The following is a 14506-nucleotide window of genomic DNA, read 5'->3' as shown; positions in this document are numbered from 1 at the left end:
GGAAATGATTCAAACCAGTCGTGACTATAGACATGCATGTATATAAAGATGGACGGTGCCTCTCCACTTCCCCCCCACTATCCAGAAATGAAGTCAAAACATCCCAGAGACGAACACTGGTGTCTTGGACGTTCTGAACCAGTCTCATCAGTAGCGCTCGAGGGGATGGAGCCACGGTAGCAGGCTCCACCAATCACTTGTCAGTCTCAGCTGTCAATCATGACCCCCATACCTTTTATACCATCAAAATATAAAGAAATCAAAGTCAAACCAAACTGAGTGGAAAAATAAACATCTGAAGATACATCGGTGTGATGTGAACTACCTTAAGTTGACAGAAACCATCCTTGAGAAAAATGTATGTGTAATTTGACATCTGGCCCGTGTCCCAACCCTCAACATGGATGATGACCTGTACTGCATTTACTCCACATGGCTTTGGCTACACGTATGGGGACCAGTCATGTCGTCCATCTTTACACAGAATCTATGTTAAGTCTCACTCAGAGCTAAAAGGAGTTATATAAATGGTGTAACATAGAATTTTGACATACTGTCTCGAACATGAGTATCTGCCCAATAAGTCTGCAGCTTCTCATACTGTTTGTGCAAACTACAAACGCTCCTGCTGACCATTAGCTTTACTGTCAGTGGGAGTGGAACCCACAGAAGTTGTAATTACAGCCTATAAGATGGGAATTTCCATCTATGAAACAACATACCGCTGGTGTGTGGTGGAGACTGTAGATGTCCAGCTTCCTCTGGAAGATATCTGTCTTACTCTCATTTTGGATAAACCACTTCCTGTGGCAGACTTTCCATTACATTGAGACACTCTGGAGCTTCATTTTGGGATTCATTGACAGTGCAGGTTTTTTTTAACAGGTTTAGATTTATTCAACGCAAATAAATAACAAAGAAGAAATCTTTGCAGTAGATCTTTAAAGGGGAATCGCTTTGCCCATTGGTACTTTTGAGCTCTCCCTCTGTTAAAGTAATCTCATAAAATTCCAGTCATGACTTTGCAGTTCATCAGGATTAGTGCTGCAATTTATGACGTCCACTGCAGTGGGTTTTCAGCTCAGGAAAGAAAATCAGACGCACACGATTTGCCGGAGCTTCGTAAAACAGATTGACAGAGATCCAAAGTCAAATTAAAAGGAGGAGGCCGGGACGTTGTAATGACCCCCGAGACGAGAACCTCCATCTAAACCCTCCGCTGTGGCGTCAGGGTCATCCTGGGACTGTCGGTGACTTTGTGCAGAACAGAGTTTAGAATGGGGATGACTGGGTGAGTGACCACAAACAGCGCGTCCGGTGAAATTCCACCGTCAATAGGGGCTTTTTCCAGGCCCGGTGCACCACAACCCTCCAGAGACCCTGAGACCCTGACTGTATTTGCAGAGGCTGAAAGAGGGAAAGAGCCACACAGTTTAAACAGTTCCCTCTCCGTGTACCAGGAAGATGATGGATGCAGCAGCATGATGGCAATAATGAGCAGTTCTTTAACATTAAAAGTATTAGAAAGAAAATGACTATTGCATTTGCAATTATGGTATGTTTTTATAAACAGAAGGATATAATCATGATCATAATCCCTGATGCTGCCCTCCTGCAGGCCCCACGTATGAACCTCATATATAATCAGAAGAAAATTCCAGTTGCCTTAATTCTGACTGACAGGTGGCTGCTGGGAAACGCAGTGCAAAGAAATTGTTTAGGATGGTCAAAAGTGTCTGTAACTAAACACCTGGGAAATCATTAAATGAAGGAATGGGCACGAAAAACTGCGATCTATCACCAAAACAATATCAAATGTAACTTTTCCGAGTAACCCAGTGCCTCCGGAAAAAGCACAAACTTTGCATTTATTAAATTTTTCCATATATTTTAACCTAGAGGTTGGGGGGGGACACACACACACACACACTTTCAAGGAACACACTGTAAATCATCTCATTCATGCCTGAACATGTTAGAGGCTAAAACAAACAGGGCTGTGTGTGTGTGTGTGTGTGTGTGTGTTTCAGCAGCCTGGGCTCATTAGAGTATTTGCAGAAGCAAAGAGCTCCACCTTGTGGCGATGAGGAACTGGAACTTGCTGCAACACGTCGACAAGATGGGTTTCATATTAATCATTTTCTAAAGTCACACTGTAACTTAGTTCAGATCACTTTCATTTCATTCAAATGGAGAAGAAAAAACAGACACCAATCTTTTTTTTTTCTTACAATAGATTGAATTTTATTCAACAGTTTAAAAATATGATTTAAAAGGAAAATCAGCATATAAACGAACAAACGCCGAGAGGTAAAATAAACTGTGGATGTCATTCATCATCAGGAAATGTCCATATAATGACTTTTCTCTTGAATGACTAAATATACTGATTTTGTTTTTTTTACACATACTAAGGCATATAGACTTGAAAAACATTTACTGCTTGTGTGATTGAGACGTGTCAAACCAACGAGATTGAACTGCAGGGGCTTTTGGGAAATTGAGTTCTTCAAAGGAGAAGACAATGATGACGACTTGCTGTTAGGTGTGTAAAATAAATATGTTTCGTCTGATTATGGCTTTTACTGTGTGCCCAGTTTAATAAGCAGCTCCATATGCAATTGTGAATCATGAACACACAATCCTGTTGTGTTCCATTGTGTTGAAAGTGACATACATTCAAAAAAATGTGCAAAACAATGATGTAATGCTTCTATGTAATGATCGAGGTCCATTTGCTTTTCTCCTTGCTGCAGTTTTTGGATCTGCGGTGCGTGGAGGGCATCAGTGAATACAAAAAAGAAAGATGCAGATGTCTCTTGAAAAAGATGGTGCGAGAGGCCTCAAGCTTTTTACTTTGTGGGAAAAAAAAAAAAAAAAGGTGGAGAGGTTAGAGTAAAACTCACCAACCCTTTGCTTAATCAAGTTAATATCAGAATAGTGGTGTCCATGGAAACACGTCTAGTCTCATCAGTAATACTGGTGCTTTTCCTACAACCACAGGTCAAAATGTCTGCTGAGAAAAACACTTTGGTTTCGTTGTAGCTCGATATGTTGGAGGATAGAGGACACTTGCATCCCCTTTAAATATTCATTTGCAGATTAACCTTTGCTACATTTTTCATTATGGTAGTCTGAAGACCAAAACAAAAAAAAATATCCCTGCATCCAAACATTCAACCACCATCCATCTCACAACACACATTTATCAGGGAACGGCTGATCTGCATTTGTGAGTGTGACCGCAAGTGATTGCTTTAGGGAACTCTACAGTGAAATGTGAACTATGTAACCAGGGGGACATCTCATAAAGGCTTTTTACATGAAGTAAGATGGTGTAAAATATAGTTTAACATGAAAGAATGACCACTGCTCCATCTTTCTTCATTTTGTTTTCAAAAGAGAGCAGACTCGGAGCGACTCTGTAACAGGAGAAGCTTTAGTATAAAGTCGTCAGCAGAGCTTTTGCCCCGAGTCTCAATGACGACCGATGACGGGTAGGAAAACAGAATGGATAGTGAGGTGGCTACCATTTTGAATATTTAGATATTTTGTCGAGGTGACAGCGAGGCTAGAATACACCTCAATTTGACCAAGGTGAACATTTGTAACTTAACAAGCCGTAGCTGGTGCTCTATGAAATCTGCCAAAAACATAAGATATGAGGTCTATGTCTATTGTATTGCACATACAGATAAAAAAAATAAAAATGCTTATTCAAGTTCGTTCTGCTTAAGAAAGCAAGAACACTCCTAAAGATCCATTAGTAAAGGGAAGATAAAATAGAAAAATAGAAAAAAGGGTGATTTTGATGAACGTAAAAAGATGAAAGCAGTGAATGAAAACAACGCGTATCGAGCTGAAGACTTGTGAGTCAGAGAGAGTTTTCACAATGAGAAGCTAAATTTAAAAAGCAGGTCTTAAACCCAAATTTGTCTCAAATCTATTCGAGGTCAAAACCTCATATATGAGCTATTCAAGCAGTCAGATCTCCATCCTATCAGGGTTGTTTCGATACCGCAAAATTAAAATTTAGATAAGAGGTAACTTGTCAATCACATGATTTCCGCAGCAGAGTAAATACGTTACATCCTGCCTCTGTACGCTGCACCACCCCTCACCTGAACGCTCCAGATACTGTTGTTCATGTGTGAGAGGAAAACTCTGCAGAAAGTCTGGACCCAATTGTGCACACATCCTCTGGAGTGCATGTCTGAGAGCTGTTAATGTTGTGGTTCAACTTAAAAAGGCAATGACAAATTTCTCTTTATGAAGTTGTGACCTCAGTCGTGATTTATGGGTCGTGGCCCTTGAAATACAAGATTTACCGCAACGTTAAGAAGAAGTTAGCGTTGCAGGATTCACTGAGAACAGAAACTCAGATCTTCAGCTCGTTGTTTTGGTTCACTGCTTCATATGGTCAACAAACGCTCATCAACCCCCACCCACACATAAGGCAGCCATTTCCAGCAAACCAGCTCAATCCTTCCTAAGCTGGTTAAAAAAAAAGTAAAACATCTGGCGAACAAATATTTCAAATCACTGGACCACATGGAGAATAAATGGCGAGCGAATACTGGATTTTACAGTCATCAGGTGGTGGATAAAGGAACAAAAAAAAGGAGCCCCAAGAGATAGAGCTGATTATATCAGGGCTGTGTTGGTGCCCCCTAGTGTTCAGGGGGTGGGTGTTATTAAGTGGTCAATATTAGAGCTTTTTAAGACTATCATTTTTGCAGGGGAACATCCATTTCCCTCGACTTAATGATATGATTGACTGCAAAGCCATGACTTGTGCACCTGGAAAACAGTCTAGTCTTAGAGAGCTACGTTAATCTGACATGTATCATGTGGGTACATACGTTTTCCTTTTGCCCACATGCACGCACACGCATACGCACACACACACACTTTTTTGTCAGCAATGATTGATGAAATAATACAAAAAAAAGGCAACAGTTATAGCTTGGGTCAATCTAAAGGTTCCTGAATCTAAAAAAAATACAGATGGCTTAGCCTAGTGGTAAAACTAGCATCTCTCAGGACACCAACCGCCTGTTGTTGTCGTAATGTAGAAGGCACACATACTACCACAAAAGTATAGTTATAATCTTCAAATGTGCAAAAAAGCTCAGATTACATCTTTCCCTCAACAACAGAAAACAGGGAAAAGTTCGGGATCGACCTCTCTGCCCTCCCCTCCCGTTTCTGCGGAGGAGTCGAGTCCATGGGCGTCCACGTACAGATGTGCTTCACAACCAACTCCAACACTTCTGCGTTTCGTCCGTTGGCACTTTGTTTCCATGAGTGCAGACAAAGAGGACAGAGGCCGAGTCTTTGCGTGTGCAGCGTGATGTGCACGGTTTGTGTTTAAAAAGGCTGCTCATTTACATACGTTCAGCTTGAATTCGAAACGGTTCAAAGTGACAAGAAGAGGAACTCCAGCAGGTACTGGATTTCACTTTAACAACAACCCAACACAACCCGAACAAAAAGGTACAATTACACGTGATAGATAAAAGAAAGCAGCACTGAAGAGTTTCTCCCTCATGTCGATTTTTCTTTTTACGCACCTCCACAGTTCAGTTCTATCTCAATCCAGCATTCAGAGGCACCTCCGCTCTGCTTGTGTCTGACGCCCACTGCATCCCCCCCCCCCCTTTGTTCTTCGTTATTCACTTGGAGGGGGTGAGGGCGGTGAGGGCTTGGGGGCTTGGAGGGCTTGGAGGGCCTGTGGGTTGACAATGACCTGGATGACAAAGTCCTTCTGGATCTTGGTGTCCTGCAGCCGCGACTTGTCCGTGAGCAGCTTGCCGGAAAAGAACCAGCGCTGGTGGGTGGCGTCAATGTCCTCCTGGGCCTGCAGCTGCTTCTTGAGCTGCCCGATGGTGTCAGACATGCTGGCGCTGAGGCGCAGGTCCTTGCCTGTGGACAGTCGTACCTGCAGGGGACAAAGACATATAAATTTGTCACTGATTAATAAAGGGTGAATAAGTTTGGTTTTACCTCTGAAATTCCATAAAATATACAAAATGTGCCTCAAATATTTCAATTCAATCCGATACCATCTAGTATCAATTCAATACTGGTTGAACATCACATTTTAGACAGATTTCATGGATTAAAAATGACAAAAAAATGTCTGGAACATTTGAAACGTGTTGGAGGGGACCCATTGGTTGAGTGTTAAATTGCTGTCAATCTTAGAACCCATCGGCTAATGGCTCACAAAGAATTAGTCTCCAGGGGCAACAGAGAATATTTTTGGGCCTCCAGTAATGACAGTGGATACCTGGGCCAAGATTCTATCTTCTGTTCACAGCACACAGTCTACAGTCCGAGGAGTTGGTTTTATCAAATGAGTAGAATGTTTCTCCACAAATAACATCAACAGTGACTCTTTATAGGGGTTTTAGGTCCAGACGATGCTCAAATGTGACTAGTCAAACTACAAATGGAAACTAGAAGGCTTACGGCCCCGAAATCATATCCCTCGCCTACAGACTATGAACATTAGAGTCTGTGAATAGATATTAAGTTGCTCAATAGTTTCCAATATAATCAGATGAAGTAATACCCTTTTCGTTTTATTTTTACATTGGGTTAAACCCACTTTTACAATGCAAGTAGATGGCTGAAAGGCGTCACAGCCCGGAAATGTTTAACAAATATGAGTGTCCACCCGTGTATGTATTTACATCCAACCAATCTGAGCTGGAGTCAATAAATACATGTGACTAATGCAGAGGAATAACTGCTGATTGTACCCATTATCACTGAAGACAAAAGACAGATATAATGTGTTTCTTCCAATTGCGAAAGGGGATAGAAGAGTGTTATGGTTAACATATAACATTTTGCTATGTTATATGTTATGTTCTATTTTTTATCTTGTAAAGCCTGTCTACTAAGTAGATGTTGCCTGCCAGGTCACAAGATCACAGGTCACACTTAATAGGTACTTACTTCACATATATTCATATAATTTAATTTAATATTCCCCACTCCGTCACCCTGTAAACTGCTGCTTCATTCTTTTTTTTATTTTGTAAAGCCCGTCTACTGCGTAGATGCTGCCTGCCAGGTCACAAAAATGTCACTGCTCCGATGACGCTGTCATTGGAGCATGTGACAATAAACTTTGATTTGATTTGATTTATGGTACCTTGAGCTGGAATTCCTTTTTGGGTGCAACAGTGGGTTCAGGGCTGTCGCTGGGGTCGTCGTCGCTGCGTTCTGAGATGAGGTTGATGGGCGGAGCCAGGCAGTATACGGGCAGCTGGTAGCGGTTCCCGAGTTCATCGTAACACTCTGCGAGAGTACCTAGAAAAGGTCAGTGGAGGACGAAAAGCACAATCTGTCAAATTTAAACAATCCTTTGTTCTGTTGGTTATTCTGTGCATGTGAATCTAAATATATGTGATGTATACACTGAGTAAACATGGTTTTTCCAGTTATTGGTTTATTTAACTGAATTATATTTTTGTGTACTGTCCATGTTCCATTCCCACCGTGTGGCAGTGTGATACTGGCTCCGTCCACTATAGCCTGGGCCAGCTCGTGGTCATTGCACTCGAGCGCCACAGCTGCGGCTTTCAGGGCGTCCCAGATCTCTTTACGGCCCTCAAAAGCCGGCGCTGTGTCCCAGAACTCGTCCCGCTTGCTCCGCAGCTGGCCCTCCGTCATCGGGTAGTCGCTCTTCCACTTGGGCCTCTCTTTCTTGAGAGGCTCATTACGTCCTGCAATGGAAAAGATTGTTAAAAGGTAGAAGAAAAATGTCTGACAACAAAAGGGTGTACCTCACTAATATGCACTGCGTGTATCCCAGAGGTGTCACAAACAATACAGCAGTATTATGCAACAATCTACAGATCAGGTTTCCAAGAAACATGGTGGACAGGTAGGATTTGGAACCACTCAAAATTCCGGGCGCAACGAGAATATGTTTTCCCTACTTCCTGAGACAGATTTCCAAGGAAATAATTTGCAGATCTTGATGGAAAAAGAATCTGGCATATTAAGCCAACTGATATCTATGAGCTATTTGTTGTGGCTTGACTGAATGTTAGGGGATCGTCTGTGCTTGATGCAGGTATGTGTTCGACTGAGCGTCATTCTAGTATTTTATGTTTCATGCTCCTTCTGATTGTTAACTTTAGATACAAGTTCTCTGTCATCGTTTAGCTTTTTTGTTTTTAGTTACATTGTATATTTTATTTCCTTAATTAATGTTTCATTCTCTTTTTTCTGATTGCGTCTATGGTTCTAACTTTTGTTTGTTCTGTCCGCACCTCGTTCTCTTGTTATTGTTGGTTTTGAACCTGTGTTCGTGACCCCCTCAAAAACATCTCAAGGGGTTTGTCCTATGACAGTAAATTTCTATGTATTGAGTACAGTTTTAATTGTCATTTACATGTCGAGTTCTTATCTTCTTCATGTTAGAAAAGTTTAGATGAATAGAGAGGAAGGATCTGAGTGAATCTCAAACCTGTGAATGCAGCAAACAGGCAGATTGATTAATGAACAACATGATGTTCCCACAGAATTTATAAACGCTTTCATCTCTTAGCAATAACAAACAGAGCTGCCAGCAGAAAGAAATGCTGGTTGACACCAGAGACAGGAAACATCCAACCCCACCCCACCGTGTCATCCGATTCTAAAATTAGCAGGTCATTCAGAGTTTGCAATATGCATGAAGCACATGGAGTCTAAATCCATCTATGTAACCTTACCTGTGATTCCCACCATTCAGTATTAACACAAAGCACATCTAGGAGAGTACTTATTTAAGTAGAGGTCATACCTGAGGTCACACTCTAACACACCCAGACAACGAAAGAATCATCATCGCATCAGGAAAGTGAAATGTCCGAACTCATGTTCAAATTGAACTGATTCTACTATGATTTACCAAACTAGTTCTCTTTAATGGAACAGGCTGTGATGTGGTTCTGTGCCATAGAAGTAGATACTATTTATCAAGTGCCGACGGTCAGCCACTTCAGTTTATGTGCTCAAAAATTTAAAATGTACTGAAACAGGTCGGAGCTTATTTACAAATGCCTGAGAGGCTGAGGTGCCCGTCACTGAGGAGTGGAGTGATGGAAAATGGAGATGAGTATGAAGGAGACAGGACAAATCCAAGAGGTGTCCTTTCTTTCAAACAAATTATTTATAGTGCCGGCGGCTCAGGAGGATTCATTTGGAGGATGAGGGGTAGTGTAGGATTAGCACTTGGAGCAAAGTGAATCCCCACTGAAGCAAAGGGGCTTCCTCACTATGGTAGCAGATCTGTGTTGTGACTGTGGTTCTGAAGTGTGAAACCGCTCATATTTCTGTCCAGATAATAAGACATATCCTAATGTACGTCCACGTAGAACAAGGTGGCAGTATTCGTATGTTATCCACACACAGAACAATGCACCCATCATCTACAAAAAGGTACATTTGTATATTATCTAAATGTTTTTGTGATAAATTTGTTTATACTGGTAACTAAAAGGTAATAATGGTATCTAGAGTTCCACTGGAGAATCTGCTAAAGTTTTATTGGGATTACTATCGATATCTCAAAATACTGTTGCTTAAAGAGCTGCCACTAATAATTATTTTCATTATAGATTAATCTTAAAGTAACATCGTTGATCCAAGGCCAATTGTTTGGTTTGTGAACAGTAAAAAATGCTCAGTTTCAGTCACAACTCACAACTTTTTGTCTTTGCTTACACATCCCACATCATGTAGACATATCCATTAAAATACTGTATGCTGACAATCACAAATGGTTCAAACAATATACTACTGCATTGACAGGGAGCCTGTGGTTCTAGCTCTATAGAGAGAGTTCCTAACGGGAGGGCTGACTGGGGTCTGTTTATCTCTCACTGACACCTTCTCTGATATCTACAGAGGATATTCTCTAAAGACCTCACAAGCCAAATAGAAACCGAAGTACTCTCTTGGTGTAGTATGCCTCTGAAACTCTTATATTTGCATATTGCTTCTGAACCTACACTGTATTTTCATTGTGCCTCCCTAAAATGGGGATTCCTCCTGTACGATAAAAAGCAAATTTAACTCAACAAAAGTCATCTGAATAAAAATGTGTAAGTAAACAGGAAAACAGATCTGAGAAGCCTCAAGATGTAGAAATACCTTTTCTGAAAAGGTAATGTCTTACAAATAAGAAGTGGATGGTTATTATATAAACTTGGCATTAACAAAAAGGGAATGATTCAGTGAATGGTCCTGTTGTGTCAGACCTAACAACAAAACAGAGACATTGATAAAGGCAATACAGACACATGAGCAGGTGCCATGAGACAAGGCTACAGTAAAGCATGTTGTATTCGCGAGTGTTAATGTAATATTTCATAAACAAGGTATCAAGATCCTATCCGAGGCTTCTGTGTTCTCTACGTCAGGAGACAAGCACACAAAACAACACACCAAACAGCCATCCGGGACTCCCTTTAATCAATGGTTGTTATAGAATTACCAGTTTCTGGGAAAAGGACGATGACACACGATGTTACTTTGAGTCTGTAAAGATGTTTCACAGCCTCATTCCCCTGACATGAGGCAAATGATACTTGTGGGGTGTTTCCGATGCTCATCTTTAATAGCAGATATCCGTGAACATGCACTGGAGCACAGGAGAGGGGGGATTCCACACCTAAACCTGACAGAGTGAAACTGTGTGACACGCAAGAACAAACACAAACATACAACCCCTAATGAAGTCTCATCCCTGTAGCTAGTCGACTTAACACAATGATACATTTGTCAAGCGTCTTTCTACAACTACAGATAAAGTCGGTCTCCGTTCTTTGACAAAGTCCTTAATCATAACAATATTTTGAGAACATTCTCCTTCCAAAAGTGACCTGCTCTAAAAGATGTTTATATCAACTTCTTTGACACAGCGGACATGACGTTCAATCTTGATCTACCAGAGTTCATTGCAGGCTTTGAAATCAGGCAAATAGTGAGTATGAGGGTGTGTCAAGCAGTCCTGTGAGAGGAGCCAGTCAATGACTCAGCGGGACATGAGCCGACTTGATCAGAGCCTGGTCTAGTAGGAAGTGTCTGTTGATAGCAATCAGGCTGGGATATTACACCGAACCACCACCAAACCCCAGGGACGCTCAGCTGTAATGGCTTTGACTTCATAAGTAGTCTGCTTGGCCACTTTGGCAAATAACAAAGATGGAAAAAAGTATTTTCAAGGACCTACTAAGCTCTAGAAATTGATATCAGATGCTCCTTCTAGGATCCAAGTGGCTAGGGGTCAAAAATGTCTCGTTCTTTCCCTGACAAAAAGCTTGAATCCATCTTGAAAACATTCAGCCTTTCTGATTAAAAACGGAAGACAATTCCTGCTCCAAAAAAAGACTAAATGAAAAACTTTGCATCAGAAAAAATGAAAAGGTCTGAATCTGACACTAAATGAATCACAAACACTAAGCTTCCTAAACGGTCACTATAAAGGGAACTTCATATCAACAAAAATGATGAAGATAAGGTGTGAAGGGCCTGTGACCAAACAGTTACCTACCTGGGAGGTGGAATAAATAACTTCATGAGAGCAATATAACTTTTGTGGACATTCTCGTCTTTGGGAAATTCAAATAAGTCTCAAACTGATAACTGCAGTCTTTACTTTTGCGTAAAATAACATAGCTGGTTAACTTCTGGGTTGATAAACCTAGGAACAACTTTCACTACAACCTGGGAGGAGGCTGATGGTCTTTTCCCGACTCAGGTGAGTTTATTATGAACAATATTCAGAAACCTGTGATATTCACAGCCTTCAATCATCCGACAAACAGTACGCATTTCCATGTGTCACACAATCTGTCAAGGTCATGTAAAACATCATTGACATCGTTGTCTGGGGTCGAAAAACTATGCAGAAACTCAGACTGTCTGCCAACTCAGCTGTGCGGCGCCTGCCGTGCGTCACTCCGTTTAGTCTGGGTGTAAATATAACATTTACTCTCGTTAAGTGCAGAAGCAGCCATCCAAGCTCAATGTGTCACTATCAAAGGCGAGTGTAAAAGGACAAAATGTGGCAGCTCGCCAGTATTTATCTTTGGGAGAATGTTATCTTCCGGGAAGGTAATGGACGTGAACTCAGGTCCCTGGCGAGAGTAATTGGCATATCAGCAACCTCTGGAATCACTCGGACCTCCTCTGCTTTGTGGTAACCATTACATCCTGCTTGGTCCGTACCTGCACTGAAATACTGTGTGTTGTTGTTCACAGGTCTACCATATTATGAATCCCAGATAGCAGGTGACACAAGGGACTTATTATTGTGGAATTAAGTGTGAGGCCTAGTTGTAGGTGAAGTGTCAGGTACATGAGGTCTGGGATGTTACAGCTCGCTGTGCTTAAATAGCACAAGGGAGTTACACTTCTTTCTGTGCCCTGTTAAAGCAACACTATGCATTATTTTAACTTAAAATGGCATCTTCAACATTAGTTTAATTGCTCATTGACTGGGAATAGGGAGGATGGTGTTCATGTCATTACCACTCTTCACCATCTTGCTCTAAGTCAATTTGGTGAGAGGTTGCCATTTCCTGTGAGAAGTGTGTTATTCCTCTTTTACACTATAAATAGAACACTTTAGCGCGTTCACCCGAGTTTCATGTTAACCCAAACCCATCAATACCGATCAGAGCCGGAGCCGATAAAAAAACGGCATCTACCGCAAAGTCATTTGACTCGGAAATGAATGCTTATTGTATCTATTCCTACTGCAAAGAAAAGCCACAATCTGACTACCTATCAAAAAAAGCAGAAAGCTGCCAGTCAACACTCTTCCTTTATGTTTGCAGTTGTGCACGTTATCACAGCAGGCCACCAGTGTTTGGTACCTGTACAATGATCACTATCTAATCAACCCATTTGAGCAAAAGCTATAAAGTTATGTATGTTTTAGTCCAAGCATGCAGATTAGCACTTTTGTGACAACATATGAGATGAATCGTTAAAGGGAAAGTCTCTCTGGTCCCTCTGAGAGAGAAATGTACCAAAACAGGTCTGTTTTCTTTAGCTGCATTGCTTTGCCTTAAACTGTATTTTACTATGTTTACCAGCAGTTCCCCCCACAGAAAAACTAAAGGTGAGGCCGGAGGTGAAACCCAAGCACAAGTGGTCATTTGAGATCCACACACATGTGTATATCAATATTTAGTATATGTGTGATTGAGCAGTGTCAAGTAGTCCGCCACTTATGTCTGGATTACTATAGTGGAGTGGAAATAGACATTCAAACTAAAAGTATTTCCTTTCCACCTTCTCTGTCTCCATGGTTTCAAAGGACGTTACTGCACAACTTTAACATAAACCTTAAAACATGTCTTCACCTTATTATTTGATGATTTACATTGTGGGGACCCCCCACCTCACTCTGTAGGGTCTATGCTTGACTGGTCCTCACATAGATATATGTACGAGAACACACACACACAATCACACGCGTGGTGGTCTTACCTCCTCGCCCCCCGTTCCTGGACGACCCTCGGCTGTGTGTGTCCTCCCAGCCCTCCAGGTATCTCCCGACACATCCTCCCATGGTAATAGACTTCCGATCGGTTTCCACGCGTCTCACCAGCCGAGCAGGGGGCCCATCACGGACGCAGACTGGGAACTGTGGGGGAGGACGGGTCGAGAGGTCCGGAGCTGTCAGCCGGATCCGTCATTCGTACCAGGGGGTAAACCGGAGATGTGGCTCAGTGAGCTGGACCTGCGGGATCGGGACTCGATGCGTGATCGTGCGTTTTTTTCTTTTCTCTGCGAATCAACGCGTGAGACACGACCCCTCAGATTCAAAGCTCGTGGCCCGCACTGACGCCACAGGAGTTTGTCAGCCACGCAAACAAACAGGAGCTATTACAGATAATACGGTTTAATGGTTAGTTTCCCACTGGAGTGAAGTTGTGAGCACTGAGCCGTGCACGCAGCGCGCACCTCCCTCGCTAGCAGGCTAACAGGGCCAGCCAGCTAGCTTCCACAACATCAGTAAACACAAACTTCCGCGCACTCGTGACCGTTTTCCCTGCGCGGCGAGTCCCCCCCCGCGGATGTGGTGGGCTGGTTACAGTCCCCCCCACGGCCCCGGGTGTCCTGCGTCACTTGTTGGACGTGGACTTCGGATCTTCATCGTGTTTAAATCCCCGGAAAGCTTCTTCTTCTTCCCTCTGCGCCGATCAAAGGTGACGAGCGGCGGAGCTGGAGCCACCGAACTTTTTTTTTACGCATGCGCGGAAGCACACATGCTGGTGTTGGGTTCCGGGACGTCAGGACGAAAGGAAGCTGGGAACGATCGACGCTGAGCACAACTAAACACTGATGATTATTTTTGATAATATTTGTTTTATTAATAAAAAATATATACAAACCACGTTTCTTCAGTATAACAACTAACTTCGCACACCGGGAGACTTTAGCTTGGTAGTACTCTGTGAAGTGATTTTTTTCCCAACTGCACCTG

The 14506-nt window shown here is 42.2% G+C and overlaps 1 protein-coding gene across 1 annotated transcript; it reads right to left on the bottom strand.

Annotated features, from left to right (window-relative positions):
* Nucleotides 1-2237: 2237 nt before the first annotated feature.
* Nucleotides 2238-14235, bottom strand: ubtd1b (ubiquitin domain containing 1b). The gene is made up of 4 exons (XM_061094628.1): nucleotides 13507-14235; nucleotides 7512-7739; nucleotides 7166-7323; nucleotides 2238-5941 (listed from the first exon to the last, which is right to left on the bottom strand). Exons 1-4 carry the CDS (start codon nucleotides 13586-13588, stop codon nucleotides 5672-5674), a joined length of 738 nt encoding a protein of 245 aa, XP_060950611.1. The 5' UTR covers nucleotides 13589-14235; the 3' UTR covers nucleotides 2238-5671.
* Between the last annotated feature and the right edge of the window lie 271 nt (nucleotides 14236-14506).

Source organism: Limanda limanda, chromosome 21 (genome assembly GCF_963576545.1).
Source record: "Limanda limanda chromosome 21, fLimLim1.1, whole genome shotgun sequence".
NCBI lineage: Eukaryota > Metazoa > Chordata > Actinopteri > Pleuronectiformes > Pleuronectidae > Limanda > Limanda limanda.
This window is presented reverse-complemented; position numbering and strand designations above follow the sequence as displayed.